Source organism: Vitis vinifera, chromosome 11, assembly GCF_030704535.1.
Source record: "Vitis vinifera cultivar Pinot Noir 40024 chromosome 11, ASM3070453v1".
NCBI classification, from domain to species: Eukaryota; Viridiplantae; Streptophyta; class Magnoliopsida; order Vitales; family Vitaceae; genus Vitis; species Vitis vinifera.
This window is the reverse complement of record NC_081815.1, coordinates 11,314,063-11,335,226: the sequence shown is the minus strand read 5'-3', so window position 1 is coordinate 11,335,226 and position 21,164 is coordinate 11,314,063. Positions and strand designations below refer to the sequence as shown.

Sequence of the window (21,164 nt, the reverse complement as noted above, 5' to 3'; positions counted from 1 at the left end):
AAAGATAACATCTAAGCAAAGGCCCAGGTGGCAATTAAACACCATTAAGACATCCATGATTGAGATAAATGCAATTGGTCTAGCAGTTATACTTACACATCACATGATAAGCTAGCCATCTGGCTGCAGCAGCGGCATAAATACTATATATATATATATATATATATTTTCATTTTACATCCATGTCTTTGATAAGCCAATTGAAGTAGCATTGCAGGTGCACATGTGAATGGCTCAACCACATGACAACAAAAACAAAGTCAAGAAAAAAACGAGTACAAGTCTATGGTAGATAAATTTGGAAAGTGGGGTGATGGGTGACCAAATAGAACTATGGTTTGTGAGGATGGAGGCGAACTGGAAGTCCCTTAGCAGGCATGGGCATGGGGTCAACGATTATCTTCTCATCAGGAAGCAATTTATCCCATTTGAACCTTTTAACCAAGTTGTGCATGAAGATAAGTATTTCCAAGCGGGCGTACTCTTTACCAGGGCACATCCTAGGTCCGCCACCAAAGGGAACGAATGTGTAAGGAGCAGGCCCGGCTCCTTCAAATCTTGTAGGGTCAAATTTTTCGGGTTGAGGGAAGCATTCTAGGCTTTTGTGGGTTGAGTTTGCGCTCCAGTACAGCTGCAAATAATTAAGAAAAGCGCCTGTTAATTAAGTAACTTGCATCTGCAAGTGGTTGATGAGGGTGTGTTAGAATTAAAAAAATGAGTCATATGAGTTATAAAATAATATAATATTATACCTTCCAACCCTTAGGAATGGAGAAACCGTTGAACACGAAGTCAGTGATTGCTTCCCGGAAAGCTCCTTGGAGTGGGGGTGCAAGTCTCATCACTTCACAGGCAACATTCCATGAATATCTCATCTTTTGAACATCATCCCAGTTCAGCAATTCACCTGGTGCTTTTGAATTGGCAATTTCCATTTGCTCTGGTCACAAACATGGACCCAAAGAAAAAAGTTAGAAACTATTATTCTTTTGGCCGGCGACTATGACGGCCAAAAAGTAAAATGAGGCTAAATAATGGAATCATCAACAGGCGTGGCCATTGGAATTTAATTGGTCACAATAAGGACTGTTCCCCCACTTTCTCAGATATCACTATCACCTTTTTATTTCTTAACAAATACAAAGCAAACTAATTGGAAAAGTTAGTCATGGAGAAAATACTTTTATTATTTACTTTTTTGTGAATAATTTTATTACTGTTATCATTATTTGTTAAATACATGAAAAAATATTGCATGTGGATTTGCTTCATGCCCTTTTATCTTTCTTTTCTCCTTCTTTTGAAGCCTTGATTGTTTTTTCTTTAGAAAAGACAAAAGAAAAAGGTTTATTTTGAAGAAAAAGAAAACATTAAATAAAATAATATCAAGAGAGAAAATATGGCAGGTGCGTAAAAGAGATTTACCCTTGTAGACTTTCTCGTAGATGTGAGGCAGCTCAGCCATGTACTTGACAAGGAACGTAATGGCAGAACTGGCAGTGTCATGGCCACCAATCAACAAACCGAGGATTTTATCAGCAATATTCATTTCATTCATGTGGCATCCACCTTCATCTGTAGCCAGAAGCATGTGGGACAATATATCTTGAGTTTTTGAGGCCTTGCTCTCAGCCAGATCGATCTTCCTTTGCTTGATGATGGCTCTAAGCTCCTTTCTGATGAAGTTGGAGGCCTTGATAGCGCGGTGGAAAGGTGTCCCAGGCAAGTCAATTGGGATGGTGATGAGTCCTGAGGCCAAGACGTGGAAGGGCTTTTCAAATTTAGCGACGTGGGCAGGATCTTCTATGCTCATAAACAGGCGGCAAGCTAGCCAGAAAGTGAACCTCTTGGCCAGGGGAAATACAATGACTTCATCTCTGTTGTCCCAGCTATCAGCAAAATGCCTCTGTGCAATGTGATCCATGATGCCGGTGTAACGTTGCAAAGCTTCAGGCTTAAGGAACTGAGGGAGCAACTTCCTCATCTTCTTGGCCTCCTCTTTGGATGAGGTTTGGGTGGAGGAGGGGAAGACCTTGTCGACGGAGCTAGGCCACCACGCATGAACAAGTTTGTTTTCGTTGGAGAACAAAAACTTGTTGCCCGCAGCGCCAGCAAAGACGACAGCAGGCTCTCCGAGGAGGGAGGTCTTGAAGACTTCAGAGGAGTATTTGGAGATGCGATCGAAGATGAATTTTTCCGGGTGGCCTTTCCAGCCGGTGGAGAGGAATTCAAGGCTTTCACCAACCATTGGCCAACCAATCTTGCCAGGAGGGAGATTGGGGCCAGTGAAGTGGGATCTATGCTTGTATAAGAGCAAGTAAAGTCTGATGGAGACTGAGAGCACAGAGATGAGGAGCAGGGAGAGGAAGAACACCTCCATTGTTGATGATATTGCTCACAGCCTCTCCCAAAACCGTACAGAAACAAGAGAAACAAGAGAAGAGAGACCTTGTTTGAAGAGAAATGGGCTAGGTGGGATGGCATTTTATAAAGAAGTGGGGGATGGCATGTTGTAGTATGTGGCTCATATTTGAGCGAAAAGACATATGGAGAAAAATAGGCAAAATGCCGGAGCTAAGCGGAGTGGAACGAGAGCGTAGCAAAGTGGAACAGAGTGGATCAACTGAGGGTCCAAATAGGCCATTCAAGCCCACACGTTCTCTAAAAATACCAAGCATTGAACATTTTCACAATTCATATAGGACTTCTCTATTGTTTACTTTCACTTTCTTGTGACTTCCATTCATATGTGTTTTGTTCGTTTAGACAAGGATAGAAGGGGCCACTTAGTTGAGTGGGTAGAGAAGTCATTGTTCGTCCACCTCAACAAATTGTTTGAGATTGACCAATCTGAATGGAGTCACAGTGTATTGCTCACCTAAAAAAACCTGAGGGTCGTACTTGCTCAAGTGAAGCCGTTTGTAATCCTTCTTCTTCCTCGGCTAGCACCACCAACCCTTGTGTCGGGCAAACACTTCGTGCCGAAGGACTTGCCTTTCTACAAGGTTATCCTTCTTGCTAACGTCGAGGCTAGGCAAGCCCCTCTAAACGCTCGACAGAAAAAGCACCAAGAGAGGACTCTATACCAGGCCCCTGGTTCCACTTCCTGGATGGCTTCAAATCTTGCCCCCTGGCAAGCAAAGAAGAAGAGTGTCATCCGGCCTCAGGTTCAGGAGACTGTGATCGAGTAGGATGAAACGTTAGTAGTAGAGCAGACTGAGTGGTGTGAGATTATCGAACCGATTGTGACACCTATAATCGAAGAAGTTGAAGAATAAGAAGAAATGGTTGCCAATCTGCATGAGTGGCAACAGAAACGGTTGAGCGAGGCCATTGAAGTCGAGTCTTTGTCAAAGAAACAAAGGAAAGGCAAAAAGGGCTCGTCTTCCAGGCTGCTACCAATGCTTTATCGATACCAATTCCTCTATCTCCACCTGCTCCTAAAGCACAGAATGTGAAAATTATTCCTTTTCACAGGCTAGGAGGGACAGTCACCATATCTGGTGATGACTCTACTTCTAATGTGCATTCTTTGTCGGTTGCTCTCATTGATGTGACTAGTCGGGAAGAGCTAGATGTTTTCTTGGAGCGTTTCCCCACATTTACCAACATGGAGCTTCCAATTTCCCACATGAACGAGCTCTTCCCCATAATGAAACGGGTTCCAATGGACATGACTGCCAATCCTCAACAAAACTTCATGGCTCGTTTCCTACACGGGACCTTAAGCGAGACCATTGAAGCGATCATGCACTTAAAGGATTATTTGGTGATGTAGACGATGGAAATGGTATGAGACTTTTTACACATAATGTTTGTGTTCTCCATATTATTTTTCCTTACTTTTCCTCCATGGTACTTAATGATAGATTGTAGCCAAGGTCCAAAACTTGATGAGGCAATGTTCTCATCTTTTTTAACAGCTGAAGACAACCGAAAAAATCAAAGTGAACCCTGCTCATGGCATGGATTGCCAGAGGGAGCTGTCGGCCAGGTTGGAGATGGTCAAAGCAGCTGACGCCGCATGGAAGGCAGCATTCGAAGATGCGGATCTACTGAGGAAGGCAGAGATGAAGAATGATATGCTCTAGGGTGAGATCCACCAGCTGAAATTGGATATGGCCACCACCGAAACATCTAAGACCAAAACTGAGGAAGAAAATGCCTAGCTAAAGTAAGAGCTCAATCGAACCATGTCCGACTTTGCCAAGGATAAGAAATAGTTTGAGGCAACATATCAATAACAAGTGGATGATATGTTCTTTTACGACCACCAATGTTGTATGAAGAAACATGGCATGACTAATGATATTCCCAACATTCCATCAGACGAGGAGGATGAAGTTGGGTTGGATGATGGTGCAAAGCAAGGAGATGGATCGGAAGCGAGAGGAGGATCTGCAACAACCAATCCTGAAGATTGAGATGCAACCGTTTTTACTTTCCTTTCTTTTAGCCGCTCAAGCCTTTTGATTGTATAGACATCGACCTTTTGGATTTTCCCTTTTTGGGTGCAACAAATGAACACAATTTTTAATGAGTTTATATGCTTTAGTTTTCATGTTTTGTGACATCTGCCTATGTATTGCACCATCATATTCACTACTTGGCTCAAGTTATTCCCTTGGCCTTGAGTGACATGATGTAGCTTAGGCCTTTTGGCCTTTCTCCTGTGGGAGCTTTAAGGCTTTTGTCGCTTTGGCTATGCCTTGATGTTCTTTAGATTTATGGCTCGGGCTATATTGGCCATGTCGTTTATAATCCGACTTATTAGCCATTTACAATTTAGCATATTTAGCAGTACAAAAATGAAGTGCAAATTTGATATATGCACAACTTGTTTATTGATAGTATTTTTTTCAAATTTGCTACATTCCAAGGATGGAGTAATGGCATTCCGTTTAGTGTCTACATATGGTACGCTCCTGCTCCTCCCATTTTGTGTACAACATATGACCCTTTCCAATGGGGCTGGAGCTTGCCAGCTCTTATTTTAGTTGTGTTCTCGAAGACTCTCCTTAGGACCATGTCACCTGGATGGAGTAACTGTGGGCACGCTCTCTTGTTGTAATGAGTCATTACTTTTTGCTGATAAGAGGCTAATCGGACAGTTGCGGCCTCACGCTCTTCATCCGCCCAGTCTAAGTGCACTTCTAGATTTCCTTTATTGGCTTTTGATTCGTGCACTATTGTCCGAACCGTGGGTAGCCCTATTTCGGTGGGAATGACAACTTCCATTTTGTATGCAAGGGCAAATGGGGTGATCCCAGTAGGCTGTCTGCTTGTGGTTCTGTAAACCTATAGTACGCCAAGCAATTCATCTACCCATTTACCTCTTGCCCTTTCCAGTCACTTCTTCAAAGAACTTAACAACTTTAATTATGGGTATGGGATAGGTTCTCATTTATTGCACCTCATCATTTACATATAGCTCTAGATGATGACCAACTGCCTCTACCTCTATTAGCCATAATGCATCATTACCACCAATTTTACTATTATGAAGATATAAAAACTTAAATCTTACCATTTATTTATTTGTTTGTTTGTTTTTTATTTTTATAGTTGGAAAGATGATTTTTAAACTACTTCAAAATCCATGCATGTTTTAGCTCAGTATAGGTACCAACTTAATCACCTTATAGTAGATCAAGTGATAGAAGTTTGATTTATTTCTCAATTTTTTTATTTATTTCTAAATCATATTTTAATGTGTATTCACTTTTTCTTTTTTGTTTTGGTGGGTTTGATGTATTATCATTTTGTGAACATTTGATATAAAAATATTACTGGATGATGTAATGTATTACAAATTAATCCATAAGTATTATGAAAATATAAGTTAAATGTGATATGATTATTATATTTATGGACAAAATATACCCAAGTTGATTTTATTTATTAATAAGTATTACAAAAATCTACAGGCTAATTAACCAAAAACAACCATATCTTTCATAATCATTTACAATGACGTGACACTGTAACTCAAAGGTAATGCATTTAACGTGACAACATAACTTAAAGGTGATACATTTAATATGACACCTTATATATCTCACACAACTCTATATCAAATTAAGTATCACTAAAAATATATGGTGTCACTTCTAAATGTGTCACCATTTATCTGCTTTGGTGCCGCTTCTAAATACGTCACCAATTAGTACCCTCTATAGTGTCAATGGATAAGGTGACACTATGTTGTAGCGATACCCTATGTTTATAGTGACTCATTATAAATGTCATCATATATCTTTTTTCTTGTAGTGAAAGTATCATGATCCATACTTGGTGTGGTACCACTCCATTACTCATCAATTTCTTACTCGGACTAGGTTATTTCATAAGCTACCGGTAATTTGCATATATCTTAGCTCTTTATTAAAGTTTATTTTATTTTTATAAGAATTTAACTTCTCTCCCATTTGACTTATAGACTACCAACATAACACCTTTAGTGTAAAATCAATTTTTTTATTTTAATGCATGACTGATATGAAATGTCGAAGATGTCTCTTCAAGAGACAACTTCCTTAATACTTTTAATATGGAAAGTGTTATTTCAAAAGATACCTTTAGTATAAATTCAAATTTTTTTCGGTATGTGAATGATATAAAAATTGTGGAATGAATTTTTTTTTTTTTTTTTGTCATTGTGTGATCAATATGAAAATTGTGAAAGATGTTTCTTTAGTATAAATCTATTTTTTTTCAATGTGTGATTGATATGAAAATTATGAAATGCGTATTTTCAAGAGACAACTTTAATATAAATTCAATTTTATTTTTCAATGTGTGATTGATAATAAAAATTTTAGATAAATTCAATTTTTTTTAATATATAACTGATATGAAAATTATGAAAACTCTCTCTTCAAGAAATAATTTTAGTATAAATTCAATTTTTTTTTTAATGTGTGACTGATATGAAAATTATAAAAGGTGTCTTTATAAGAGACAACTTTAAATGTGGCAAAAACTATCGTAGATTCCTTAATACTTTTACAACTATCCCCTTTAAAGAAATTTTTTTTAATTTTTTGTAGAAGTTAAAAAAACCCTGGGTCATTCCATTTTAGGTTAACCACTCTTTTAGACATGTTCCGAAGGACAAATTGTCCAATATCCATGGGTAACATACCAAAGTAGTAGTCATGAACTTATCACTTTAAAACATAATTGATAGTCACATACAACAAAAGTCGAGGTTTCCTCTTTAACCTCAAAATGTAGGGACTCACTTCCTTTATTTTTTGGGTGGTCGGATAGCACATATAGTATGATAACATATGAAGATGAATTATCTTTTATAAAGAGCATATATCACTTGCCACCATACAAATATGAGTTTAGTGTCTTGCAAGCCAAGTAAACTAATACTTTTAACTACAAAAATCACAAAGATAACTGAATATGTCATTAGTTAGCTCATTGTAGTTTGATATTCATCGTAAAAATTTAAATCTTATTTTGGATTCCATTTCACTAAAAGAGATGTTATGCATGGGACTTATATTCTCAATTGAATTTCCTTTGGTGGTACAAGTTTATCCTATCTCTTTGATGAACTTCTAAATTTTAATTCAAATTCTACTTCATAACAATAATAAAAAAACAACTAAAAATAAAAATAAAAATAAAAGGCAAAATTTTTGCACAAAACAAGTGTTTGAGCCACGAGTAACACCAGGTATGTTAATTGGTCTCAACTTGAGTTGTGCTCCTATCTCTCTTGAAACCTCCCAAAAGGAAAATTACCCCACAAGAATTTTGATAAATAACTTGTTTTAGAACCTTTTTCATATCCTAACTCTTAAGATTGAATAGTTGAGTTTAAAAACACATACTTGGTTTATTCTTTTAGATTTTAACACCAACAAATATTACAATTAGGGTTGAAAATAAGGATATAACTTTAAGGGGTTGGTTGGGTTACAACCCAAGCCCAACCAAGGTGAACTTACTCCTAAGGCCACAAATGACTCTTTAGTTTTAATAACTTTGCAACAAAAACAAATAAAAAAAATTGGATTTTCATTCAACTCAATTATCTTTATTTTTAATCTTTGTACTAACTTTTATATAGTATTATCTTTGAAATACAATACAATTATACAATTCCATGGTAATTAAGTTTCCTAGTTAGAAGGGACCAAACAATAAAATTATGTAAGGGAAATTAACAAGCTAGGGGTTGCATGGATCATATCGTATTGGCTTTGTATAATGTAGGGTTAAGAAGCAGTAAATATTTACTCAATCAAAATATAATCCTTTTAATAATTATGTTATAATGATCTAACATGAATACAACTTGTTTGTTATATGGATAATACGACATGATCTGTTTAACCTTTTTAATAAATGAGTAAAGTTGATTTATATAAGAATTGGCATGGATAATCCATTAACATGATTCAAACCTATTAAACCTGTTAATATATATGATTCTAACCAACTTAACTTGTTAACATGATTGTTATCTATTGAGCCTATTTGAAAATTTAAATTTATAAATATATTATTTTAAATTACATTTTAGTTGCTTTTAATTGTTTAAGTTTTAATTTTTAATATTAATTAATTTAATTATATAACCTTAATTATAATATAAAAAATAAATTAAAAGTTTTATTCCACACTTGTTTAATGTTTTTATAAAATATTTTTAATCTTTATAATGAAATATATAAATTTAAATCTTATCATTTTTAATAATGAAAAATATAAAATTAATAATTTATACGAATTAAATTTGTTAAAAATAGGCAGAATCATAAATAAGTGATTTTGACACAATCAAATAATAGGTTAATATGACATGAATATATAAATGAGTTAAACCGATTAAATAATCAAACCCAAACACAAGCCATTGCTTAAACCAATTATGCGGGTTAAGATGACTATGATACAAATAAGATTATAAATGAGGTGAATCTACTAAATGGAAAGGTTCATTGTATAAAGGAACTAAAATATGATTCTACTTATATTTAGAGCATGTAAGGTTAAAGAGAGTCACGAGATAAAGGAAATTAATCATAAGTGTGATTCCACTTACATATGGTGTCCATGAATGTCTTCCCAACTCTAAGGGACACCCAGAATCTAAATAACTACAAATTAAGTTCAACAAAGTCAAATAAAATCTTGAGTGATATTGATCAAATTTTCATTCTTTTTGTTTTTGTTATTAAATAAGCAAATCACAAGGTTTGTTAGGATTTAACCTCACATTTAAGGCGACTACAGTGTATTGCATGACATACCAAAGGGTTTAACTAAGTCAACTCAACTGCAATCACATGACTCCCTTTGTCTTTTTGTTTTTTTGTTTTAAATCAAATTGTGTGATCCACTCTAACTTTACGAACAAGTAATCTAAAATGCAACTTGTGAAGGTTCATGTCGATTACAATGAAAACAAAATTTTCAATCATATCAAATCTTCACCTACCATAGAAAATTTGGTAAAAAAATATATATATAAAGAAAATGTTGGAGTCGAGTGGGTGCCTAAGTGAGAGTAACCCAACCCGATTCAGTCAAATAAGAGACTGGAGGAGCAATTTCTTGAAATTGTTAGAAATTGCATAAAAACCATTCCATTAAAAAAAATAAAAATGGAAAGATCACCCTCTCTTACTTCTCTATGGAAAGAAAGACTAATAGAAGTAGGAAAAAAAAATTCTTTAAAAAATTTGAAAGACTTTTTGTACTATGAAACATAGTGTTTCTTGATTTTAGTGCAGTTCCATTTATAACTTGAGACGAATAATTGAACGATGAAATAACTATTTTTTAAATCTTAAATATTTAAAAGATGTAATTCGAAATTTTCCTACAGAAAAAATAATAAAAAATCGAAGGAAAAATAAGAAAATTTAATTTAGAAGTTATTGATTATTTTTATATATTTTTAAAATTTATTTTATTTAAATTTTCTTTTAAATTAAAATTAAATAATATAAAAATCCATATTTTTAAAACTAATTTTAATTATATTTTATTTTATTTCTATTTTTTATAAAACACCCAACATGTGAATATTACATTAATCAATTGTGGGATACAAGTGATTGCCACCTATCATTCCCAATTTTAATAAATACGGAGTTAATCAATTAAAATCATTGGCTTTTATAGTTGATAATATCATAAGGTTGCGACCTATATCACGTGATAAAAAAAGTTAAATTGCTCCATCACATCATATATAACTCTTATCATAGAGTTGGAGGGTTAAGAGTCTATAATTGATATTACGTATGATTCTTCTCTTTCACAGGAAACAAGCCCTTTAATCTTGTCTCTATATGGGAATTCTTTGGTTTGACCCTAAATTAAATTGACTTAAAGTTAAGGAATAATTTATGCCCATAAATTAAATTTACACATGTGTAAATAATTTTAATTTAAATATTTATTATGAATTTTATAAAAATATAGGAATTATAACCATTGAAATCATAAAGTATCTTCTAGATAGAATTCTCTCTCTTCATCACTTTTAAACTATGTTTCATATCAACTCCATTGAAAATTTCATTCATATTTCAACTTCTATCGTTTTCAATATTATTTAATTTTAATTTAAATATTTATTATGAATTTTATAAAAATATAGGAATTATAACCATTGAAATCATAAAGTATCTTCTAGATAGAATTCTCTCTCTTCATCACTTTCAAACTATGTTTCAATATCAACTCCATTGAAAATTTCATTCATAATTCAACTTCTATCGTTTTCAATATTATTTAATTTTTGTTCGATTTTTTAATTTAATTTTAAATAAAATTGTTTAATAGTGTTAAGTTCTAAGTTATTTGATTTTATAATATTTTATCCCTATTAAATATTAAGAAGTAAAAAAAATCAATAGATTATATTTAGCATTTAAAATAGTCAAATATTTTATTTTTTTCTATTTAATAAAAAAATTTATGAAATAAATAATAAGTTAACAAAAAGTTAAAAAAAAAAACCACTTTAATATATTATTTTTGGAATATGAAATAAATGTATGTATCTCTAATGAATACAAAAATAGGACACTTTTCATCCCTTATTTTATTTTTGCATTAAACTCATCTTTTTAAAAAATGAATTCACTTTTTATACTCAATTCATATTTTGAAATGAAAAATTCACTTTTCAAATTCATATTTTTAAATAAGTTTTTTTTATCCTAAAAGTTTTTATATTAAACTTGTTTTCCTCAAAAGACAAGTTTACATTTTTTTTTTCATTGAACTCACTTTTACTTTAAATTTGTCTTTTCAAAAGATAAATTCTATTCGAACTTTAAAAAAAAAATTTATAATTATTTTTTATAGTACGATTTTTTAAAAAATACACTACTCTGGAGGAAAATCTCTTTCCGGTATATATAAACCATATTATATGAATATTTGTTATTTTATAGAAGAAATGTAAAACATTTCATTTCAATATATTTATGGAAAAAGATATTTAGATTTAGTTCATTGGATTATCATTTGAAATACATTGTCAATTCAATTTACAATATATATATATATATACACCGGCATCTATTAACCCTTTTCATTCAACCTTATAAAGGATTGAATTACAAAGTTTGAGACAAACTTTTAAAATTTTTACTTACGAAAAAAATAAAATATAAATCTACACTTCTTCCCTTTTATTTTACTTATTTTTATTTTTTATATAAAAATTAAATAATTTAAAAATATATAAAATGAAGGACGGAAAAGTAGTTGAGGGAAGGCATTATATGAAACTTATTCTATGAAACATAATAATAAATGCACTATTGAGCACTCCGCCATTAAAATTCTAATTAAATAAAAAAAGTTATTAAAATTTTAATAATTTTATTTTATTTAATTAGAATTTTAATGGCGGAGTGCCCGTTAATGCATTTGTTATTATGTTCCATGAAATAAGTTCCATATAATGCGTTCGCATAATAACAAATGCACTACCAAGCACTCTACCATTAAATTCTAATTAAATAAAAAAATTATCAAAAAAATATTTTTTTAATAATTTTTTTTGATTTCCCGAATACTTTATAAAATTAAACATAGTCTTTAGAGACCTGTAGATGTGTGTGTATAGGTATTATCAACAAATATAGATGTTACTTAATTTAATGGTGAAACTCCAAAGCATTAAAGGCGGATGCCAGATGATATCAAGTGAAAGCTGTTTCCGCAGGACCCCCAAATAATAGGGCATGCAAACAAAAACCAAACCGGCATTCTATCACATTCCATAGATTAAGGCTGCTTTCACAACTACCCAAACTCAATTCTCATCGATATATTATAATTAAATTTTAATGATGAAATTAAGAACCACTAGTTAATATTGGCGGACTAACGTATATACACTGAAAAAAGTGGCTGAGAAATGATCCTATAAGAATGACTAAAACTTTATGTCCAAACTACTTCTTTTACAATTAGAAACCACTTCATTTAATTTTTCAAATTAGGCTAAGGTAATATTTTTCATAATTTGTATTGAAATTAATCTTCAAAATATGGTTTTGTCTGAATTTTTTTTTTTTTAAAAAAAAGGGCCAACATGACCTGCGATTAAAAGAGGGTCAGATGGACAAAAAATAAAAAAATAAAAAAAATTAAACATTCAACATTTAAAAAAGGAGGTTAAATAATTCTCTTAAAAATATTTTTAAAGAAAATATTTTTACTAAAAACATTTCAAATAAAGTATTGGAAAATGCTTTCTTAATTAATATGATTTAAAGCAATAGTGGAGCTAGAAATTTTGGTGACGAGGGCAAAATAAAAAATTTGTATACTATATTAAATATTAATAAATTTTCATATTTTAGAAATGATAGTATCAATATCATTTAAATAACTAAAATATTTAAAAGTTTATAAAAACTATTCAAGTAATATTTGCAATTTTTTTTAAATAAAAATATTAAGAAATTTGATCAAAACATTTTTAATAATTTTTAAAATATTTTGTTACAGAGCTTTTAGAAAAAATTTAAAAGTCTCACTAATAATTTTTTTGGATTTTTTAAAATAATTAAATATAAATTACTTGATAATGGTAAAATTTTGGTAATCAACTCTAAATTAATAAATGTTTTGTTAAACCTAAAAATCTAAACACTTATAAAAATCTTTAAATTAAACTAAAAAGAGCCTACCAATAAAAAGATATTTAATAAAATATCAAATATTTAAATAAAATTAAATTTTATCAAAAATTAAATAGCATATATTTGAATAATTGTGTACTTACGTATTCATGAATTAAAAATTATTTAATTAAACCTAAAAGTCCAAATATTTTAAAAAATCTCAAAATTAAACAAAACATAGCTCACAATAAAAAAAATATTTAATAAAATATCAAATACAAAATTAAAAGAAAATTATTTTTTAGATTTATTTTATGTATATTAGGATTTAAATAAATTTAATTTTAATATTAAATAAAATTTAAAATACAGACAAACAAATATTTTATAAAATCTATTCAATATTTATGCTTATCTATTTTTTATTTTTATTTTTCACATTCAAAAGTAATTTTTTAAAGGGTTAAACTTGTATTTTTATTTTTAAAATTTTCTAAAATTCCTAAATAAACACACAAAAAAATATATATATATATTTAAAATTTGAGGGGGGCATGCTGAGCCCTATGGTGGCTCCGTCCAGTTGCACATATCTCCGACTTTTGATCCCTCTTGCCAACAACACAAAAATATATATATTTAAAGTTTGAGTAAACTTGCACTCAAAACTAGTCTTTTCCCTTATATATAAGGGAAGGCCCTCTCCCTCCAGTTGCACATATCTCCAACTTTTGATCCCTCTTGCCAACAACAATATTTCCTTCTTAACATTTAGGCTCTACAGGTATCCAAATATGTACATGTATTTGCCTTTTTAATCATTTCATAGTCCAATTCTTTTCCATCACTTTTTCTGCGATTGGAAACCTTTCACTTCCGCCTCCTTTACCCTCACTACATTGAGCTTCTTGCACCACAACCAACCCTATCACCATGCATGTCTTGGCATGATCTTTTTTCTTCTGTCTTCAAATTCGTTTCTCTTTTGAAAATTATTCTGCATCCACTTATACAACTTATGACTTTGTTTAAATTTCCATAGGGAATGTGGAAGCTGAAAATAGCAGAAGGCAAGGGGCCATGGCTGATGACAGTGAACAATCACATCGGCCGACAACACTGGGAATTTGACCCAGACGCTGGATCTTCACAAGAACGAGCTGAAGTTGAAAGGGTTCGCGAGGAGTTCAAGAAGAACCGCTTCCAATTTAAACAAAGCGCTGATCTTTTGATGCGAATGCAGGTACCATTTAAACTAATCTCTCTTCTCTCTTATGGATTGAAATGTACAAAATTAGATTCTTGTTTTGAAAAATGTTTCATCTTCCCATTGCTTTATTTAATAAATATTTTACATAAAAGTTAGAATTTTTTTTTTCTTTATTTCAACTAACACTACTATATAATAAGAAAAGTATTCTTATTGATTGTGTATGATGATGTAGCATATATGCTTTGGTTTTGTACAAATTTTTCATAAGTTTTTATTCAACATTTATATTAATTAAATCATTAATTTTAAATAGAAAAGTATTGTTACTCATAAGCACTTTATAAAAAATGACTCAAATATTTTAAATTTGATATAAAAAAAAAATAACTTACTGTCAAAATTAATTCTTAAAAGACTATTTTCTATGATGCAAAACTCGTCTTCTATTTTCAAATATATATAATTAAAATATATTCTTTCAAAACACCTTTTTTAAAACAACTTTTCAAAAAAAGTGTTTTTTTATAAAAAAGATTATTAAAATTATTTTCGAATCTATTTTTTTATTTTTAAAAAACAAAATTTATTTTTTAAAAATAATTTCCAAACAAACTTATACTTTTCTTTTTTCATATTTCCACTAAATAAAATTTTGTTAGATAGCTTAAATACAGAAAGAAAAAAAAAGTTTTCTTGGCTTATTAATTTATTTGTTATGAAAATACTATGTATTTAGTATAATGTAAAAATTTTTTAAATACTTCCAAATTTTCAATTGTTGGTAGTACACTTTATAAAAAAGATAATTAAAAATATTTCAAATTTGTTCTACAATATTTTGAAACCTGATACAGATGGAATGATAATTTAGGCCAAACTAGAGTTTATAGATCATTTTTTTCAAAGTTAAGAAAAGTAATCCAAACTAGTCCTTGGTTGTTTTCCTTTTTCACTGGAGTTTCCTCCTTGGTTTCCTTGTTGACACCTGATACACATGGAATGAGAATTTAGGCCAGTAAAAGCAACAAGTTACGAGATTACTAAATGAATAAATGGGGGCAAATTGATAGATGAGAAGGTTGATTTTCATTTTGGATCATATCTTTTGCAGCTCACAAAGGAGAATGGGTGTGGGCCAATACCAGCAGCAGTGAAAGTGAAAGAAACAGAGGACGCTACAAAAGAAGCAGTAACTACTACACTCAGACGAGCCATTAGCTTTTACTCAACCATTCAGGCACATGATGGTCACTGGCCTGCTGAGTCTGCTGGCCCCTTGTTTTTTCTTCCTCCTTTGGTACATCTCAATGTTCTTTATTTTGTTCTCAATTTCTTCATCAATTGGTATAACGCTTTAGGTACTTGGGTTGACATTAGTTTTTCTCATTTTTTGACTATGGTCTGAATTATAAGAAAATTTGGACACTAATAATTCAATCAGATACTCATATATGCCATGGAACACAAATAACTGATCAATAACCAGCTTCTTAGTAAAAATCGACCTATAATGGCAATAATATCCACATGCAGGTACTAGCTCTATACATCATAGGAGCAGTTAATGCTGTTCTATCCCTACAACACCAGAAGGAAATTATTCGCTACATATATAATCATCAGGTATATTTCTTCTGGACCAGAATCCCATGCCTTGTTTTCCTGTGCAGAAAAACCCAATGCTTGACTGGGGTATCAGTTTTTGATACCTAGAGCTCCATCAGTAATGGTAGCTTCCTTTCTTGTTTTATTGGCAGAATGAAGATGGAGGTTGGGGAATACACATAGCAGGCCACAGCACAATTTTTGGCTCGGCCTTCAGCTACATTGCCTTGAGATTACTTGGAGAGGGGCCTGAAGGCGGTGAGGACGGTGCCATGGCTAGAGGCCGGAAATGGATCCTTGACCATGGTGGCGCAGTTGGAATTCCATCTTGGGGGAAGTTTTGGCTCACGGTGACCACTTAATCCGAAATTCTAGAATGTTAACCATAGGCTTTTTTGTAAGAATATGAAATGAATACTATAAAGAAAACTGACTCCAACTACTAGTAAAGATAACTAGTAATCTCCCATGATATACATAATTGTGGATTCTATTTGATTCTGGAATTAAGTAGACTCCTAGATCAGGGATGGACCCATGACAACCCAACATATGTGAATCTGATAGGGGAATTTTGTCTTGTAAATCTAGGTGCCTTGTCTTGATAATATTCCTATAAAGCCTTTATGTCTACTCTGGTTAGGTACTTGGAGTGTATGAGTGGTCAGGCTGCAACCCGTTGCCCCCAGAGTTCTGGCTGCTTCCAAAAATCTCTCCCATTCATCCAGGTTTTCACCAAATACATTTATATTTATATTGAAAAGCACATCTTGTTCCTTCTAATACTTACAGCATATACCAAACATATAGTCACAAATCAAGATGAAAGTAGAATCAACCGTTTATCCATATGTGCTGCAGGCAAAATGTTGTGCTATTGCCGCTTGGTTTACATGCCCATGTCCTACTTGTATGGGAAGAGGTTTGTTGGTAGAATCACTGGATTGGTTCAATCACTAAGAGAGGAGCTCTATATTGAACCATACCGTGAGATAAATTGGAATAAAGCCCGCAACTCATGCGCAAAGGTCAGTCATACTAAATTGTGTTTGTCTATCAGACCATGCTTCACTCTGTTGTTAAAACATAATTGTTTGTTACTTCAGGAGGATCTCTACTATCCACATCCTCTAGCACAAGATATGCTCTGGGGATTCCTCCACCATGTTGCTGAACCTATTCTCACGCGCTGGCCCTTTTCTATAATGAGAGAGAAGGCTCTAAAAGTTGCCCTCAAACACATCCATTATGAAGACGAGAACAGCAGATACTATTGCATTGGTTGTGTAGAAAAGGTAACATGCATAGGAGCCATTGCATGACCTCTCAAAGTACAATCAATAAAAATAAACAAGAAATAATAGTAAACAAAGTTATTGGTTATTTTCATGGTTGCTTGCATCATAGGTGTTGTGCCTGCTTGCCTGCTGGGTGGAAGATCCAAATTCAGAAGCTTACAAACGCCATCTGGCACGGATTCCAGATTACTTATGGATGGCGGAAGATGGAATGAAAATGCAGGTAATTAAATATGTGTGTGTGTGTGTCTATACCTGCAGAATAAACTTAACTAAATCAACATAGGAATAGCTAAAGCACAAAGAACTCATTTCACATTTCCTACTACCTTTATCGATTTCCAAAACTCAGAAAAAACGATGGGAATCAACAAACTTCTCCCAATGAAGCAGAAACTCAAGATAGCTGGGCGTCTAGATCATCTTCTCCAGAAAAAACAAAGGCTCTCCCATAACTGCAAATATATGACCCAACAGTTATCCATTTGCTAAGCACCAACAAAACCATCTTGGTGGATTTTCAAGATCATAACATAATTCTTAGTGTAGTGTACTTACCAAAGGTAAATATTGATTTAATGCAGAGTTTTGGCTGTCAGATGTGGGATGCAGCTTTTGCTATTCAAGCAATTATCTCAAGTGATCTGGCCCATGAGTATGGACCAACCCTCCGGAAAGCACATGATTTTGTGAAAGCCTCACAGGTTGAATCTTTGTACCAAACCTCACTTAATGGTTTAATCTACGTTGTTGCAGCACTTTGATATGACTACATTAATTTTCAGGTCCGACAAAACCCTACTGGCAACTTCACTGAGATGTATCGACACACCTGTAAAGGCGCATGGACGTTCTCAACCCAAGACCATGGTTGGCAGGTCTCTGATTGCACGGGAGAAGGGTTGAAGGTGATTCTATTCTGCAAAATATTGTTCAAATACATGTGTATCAACAAATACAACCTTGTTCTCAGTCTTTCCCCTACAGGTTGCCCTCTTGTTCTCACAAATGTCACCAGACCTAGTTGGGGAGAAAATGGAAAAGGAGCGTTTTTATGATGCTGTGAATGTTATTCTTTCCCTACAAGTAAGGATTAACATAAAAGACTCCATTTCTAACAATGTCGGAACCCACAACTGCAGCCTATTTATGATTCTATGCTTCAATTCTGTTCTCCTTTTATCTTTCCTCTAGCCTTAGATGATTTCCCTGCTTCATCCATATTGATTTTCTTCTAATTTCAAATGTAGAGTAGCAATGGTGGTTTTCCCGCTTGGGAACCTCAAAGAGCATTTCGTTGGTTGGAGGTAACTTCTTCTATCCTTTCCTAAACGTGCTTCAAAATCCCTTGCTACACAGATTACTTTACCAACCCTTTTAACATCCTAGCATTCATTTACAAATATATTTGCCTTTCTCTTTCAGAAGTTCAATCCTACAGAATTCTTTGAAGATGTTCTTATTGAACGAGAGTAAGATTTCTTGACCACACTTTGGCACCTACTAATAGGATTAATGCTGATATTGCATTCGGCTGACACTTGCCATATTATTTTAGGTACGTAGAATGCACTTCATCAGCAATCCAAGGTCTGATCCTCTTCATAAAGTTACACCCTGAACACAGAAGAAAGGAAATTGAAAGCTGTATATCAAGAGCGATACATTACATTGAAGATACACAAAATCCAGATGGTTCATGGTAAGCCCCCCCCTTTTTTTTTTCCATGCTGACTTATAGCTTTCGGTTCTATAAACAAGTCCTATTTCATGCAAAGATCTAAGGTTGAAGTGAATAAAATGTGTTGTTTTTATTTGGAGGATGTTAACACTGAGAAGAGAACAAAATAAAACTTGTTATTAATACTTAAAACAGGTACGGCTGTTGGGGGATTTGCTACACCTATGGCACATGGTTTGGAGTAGAGGGGCTTGTAGCTTGTGGGAAAACCTATCAAAACAGCCCTGCACTGCGTAAGGCTTGTGAGTTTCTGCTATCAAAGCAACTACCTGATGGGGGGTGGGGAGAGAGTTATCTTTCAAGCACAAATAAGGTATGAACACTTCAATTAAGGAAAAAGAATATCATTCGGACTTGATTAAGAACCCAAAAGACTGAAAATCTGGCCTTATTTCATTGCTTCTTTTCTATGAAACCTTTGGCTCCTGAAACAGGTGTATACAAATCTGGAAGGCAACCGGTCAAATTTGGTGAACACCTCATGGGCTTTGTTAGCCCTTATTGAGGGTGGACAGGTTATTATAAAGTTTTTCTTCCTTTTCATAGTTGGTTAGTTGTATGATATTATTGCATATATATATATATGGAGATTAATGGTTGCTCTGTGCTGAATGTTTTATTGGAACTAGGCTGAGATAGATCCCACTCCTATACATCGTGGAATGAGGGTGTTGATTAATTCACAAATGGAAGATGGTGACTTCCCCCAACAGGTAATCATATGAATGTATTAAAACCTTGATTCAATGTTTCTTGTTCTCTGTTGCTAAGGTAGTACAATACACCGGATATCTTTTGTTGCTGAAAACTTCCACACTTTCCATGCATCATGTTGTTTTCTTCATCATCATCTAACTATTGCTTTATGGTGACAACAGGAAATCACAGGTGTATTCATGAAGAACTGTACTCTAAACTATTCTTCGTATCGAAACATCTTCCCAATATGGGCTCTTGGAGAATACAGTAGGCGTGTTCTATAGGCAAAAAAGTGAAAATGCTTAAGCAGATGGATTGAGAAATATGGCCCCTCGAATAAATAAGCTTTGCAAGGATGGTGGCACCTTGATATTTGTTTTCATATATGTGATGCATGGAAAGACAGTTTCGACAATCTGGAAGTTGTAATATTATCACATGTCAGATTCATTCCTAAAAAATTTTTGCAAAGATTTTTCATACATGTGGTTATAAAAAGTAGTCACACAGGACATGTCTTAGCATTTGATTGGGTAATATTTGTTAAAATTTTGGTTGAAGAGAATAGATTGAAATTCGTTAGGTTGGATTTCAAATACTGAAACTTTTGTTATTTTTGATTGAGACTGAGGAAAATTCCAATTGAGGGATTTTATTTTCCTTGGTGGTTGGAATAGATGGTATAAGGTAGAATTGGTTTGTTAGCCCAAGGGTTCTCCTAATCGGATTTTGATGATAACAAACCATGATTAAGTGACTAATTAATTGGTTTAATGGTTAAGAATTTTAGGCATAAACTCGAAAATTCATCAAATGACCAAATGGATACAAGATCAAGACGCTTGGAAGACTTGTGATCATAGGAAACTAATGTAAGATGAATGCATGAGTGCACTTAGGATTTTCACACATTTCATGCAACTTAGAAAACTCGGTTTATTCTTTAAAACTTCGATTTCATTAAAACCCGAGTTTTTAACAAATGTACCTTAGGCAAAATATTTTATAATTGGCTTAATAATTGACCTAAAGACCTTGTCTAAGTGTTAGAAAAGAAAGGAATTGAAAAAGATAGGTTTTCGGGGCCAAAAGGCTCAACTGGTCGAAGCTATGGGCAACCGGCTCAACCGGTTGAGGAACCAGTCGACCGGTGGCTCTCGTTCGGTCGAGGGATGCACAAAAGTTTCTCTCTCTCCCAGTAGCCTTCTCTTCCCGGTCGAGGTGATTCTCTTCCTAGTCGAGGTTCGGTCGAGGCAACGGTAACCTGTTAAGCATTAAATGCTCCAACGGTTAATGAACCGATCGACCCTTAGCTCGATCGGTCAAGGTTACCTTTTGCTGTTTTTGACTCCCGAGCTTAGAAACCTATAAATTGAGAGCTCCACTTCATTTATTGATAAGAGAACACTTGCAATCAATTGTCTACCTACCTATTTTCTTGACCAAAAAGCTCTCATTTCTTTCTTAGTGCATTAAATCATCACTTG

At 33.1% G+C, this 21,164-nt stretch overlaps 2 protein-coding genes across 4 annotated transcripts; one reads left to right on the top strand and one right to left on the bottom strand.

Moving 5' to 3' along the window:
- Positions 1–331: 331 nt before the first annotated feature.
- Positions 332–2,380, bottom strand: CYP716A17 (cytochrome P450 CYP716A17). Its single transcript, NM_001281147.1, is given in 3 exon segments — positions 332–631; positions 753–940; positions 1,426–2,380. Coding segments are annotated over 3 exon segments (1,443 nt in total).
- Positions 2,381–13,815: 11,435 nt separating this feature from the next.
- LOC100241546 (lupeol synthase) lies at positions 13,816–20,157 on the top strand. 3 transcript variants are annotated; one of them, XM_010658387.3, is made up of 19 exons: positions 13,816–13,905; positions 14,164–14,364; positions 15,446–15,631; positions 15,868–15,957; positions 16,092–16,289; positions 16,583–16,667; positions 16,801–16,967; positions 17,046–17,234; positions 17,347–17,460; positions 17,822–17,941; positions 18,023–18,145; positions 18,225–18,323; positions 18,488–18,544; positions 18,663–18,709; positions 18,796–18,939; positions 19,114–19,291; positions 19,413–19,493; positions 19,608–19,691; positions 19,857–20,157. In XM_010658387.3, the coding sequence occupies exons 2-19, from the start codon at positions 14,167–14,169 to the stop codon at positions 19,959–19,961; spliced, it is 2,265 nt and encodes a 754-aa protein (XP_010656689.1). In that variant the 5' UTR covers positions 13,816–13,905; positions 14,164–14,166; the 3' UTR covers positions 19,962–20,157. The 3 variants fall into 3 exon arrangements, with proteins under 3 accessions (XP_010656689.1, XP_019078376.1, XP_059596837.1); XM_019222831.2 differs by lacking the exon at positions 13,816–13,905 and having other exon boundaries at positions 13,999–14,364; positions 17,837–17,941; XM_059740854.1 differs by lacking the exon at positions 13,816–13,905 and having other exon boundaries at positions 14,000–14,364.
- The last annotated feature ends 1,007 nt before the right edge of the window (positions 20,158–21,164 follow it).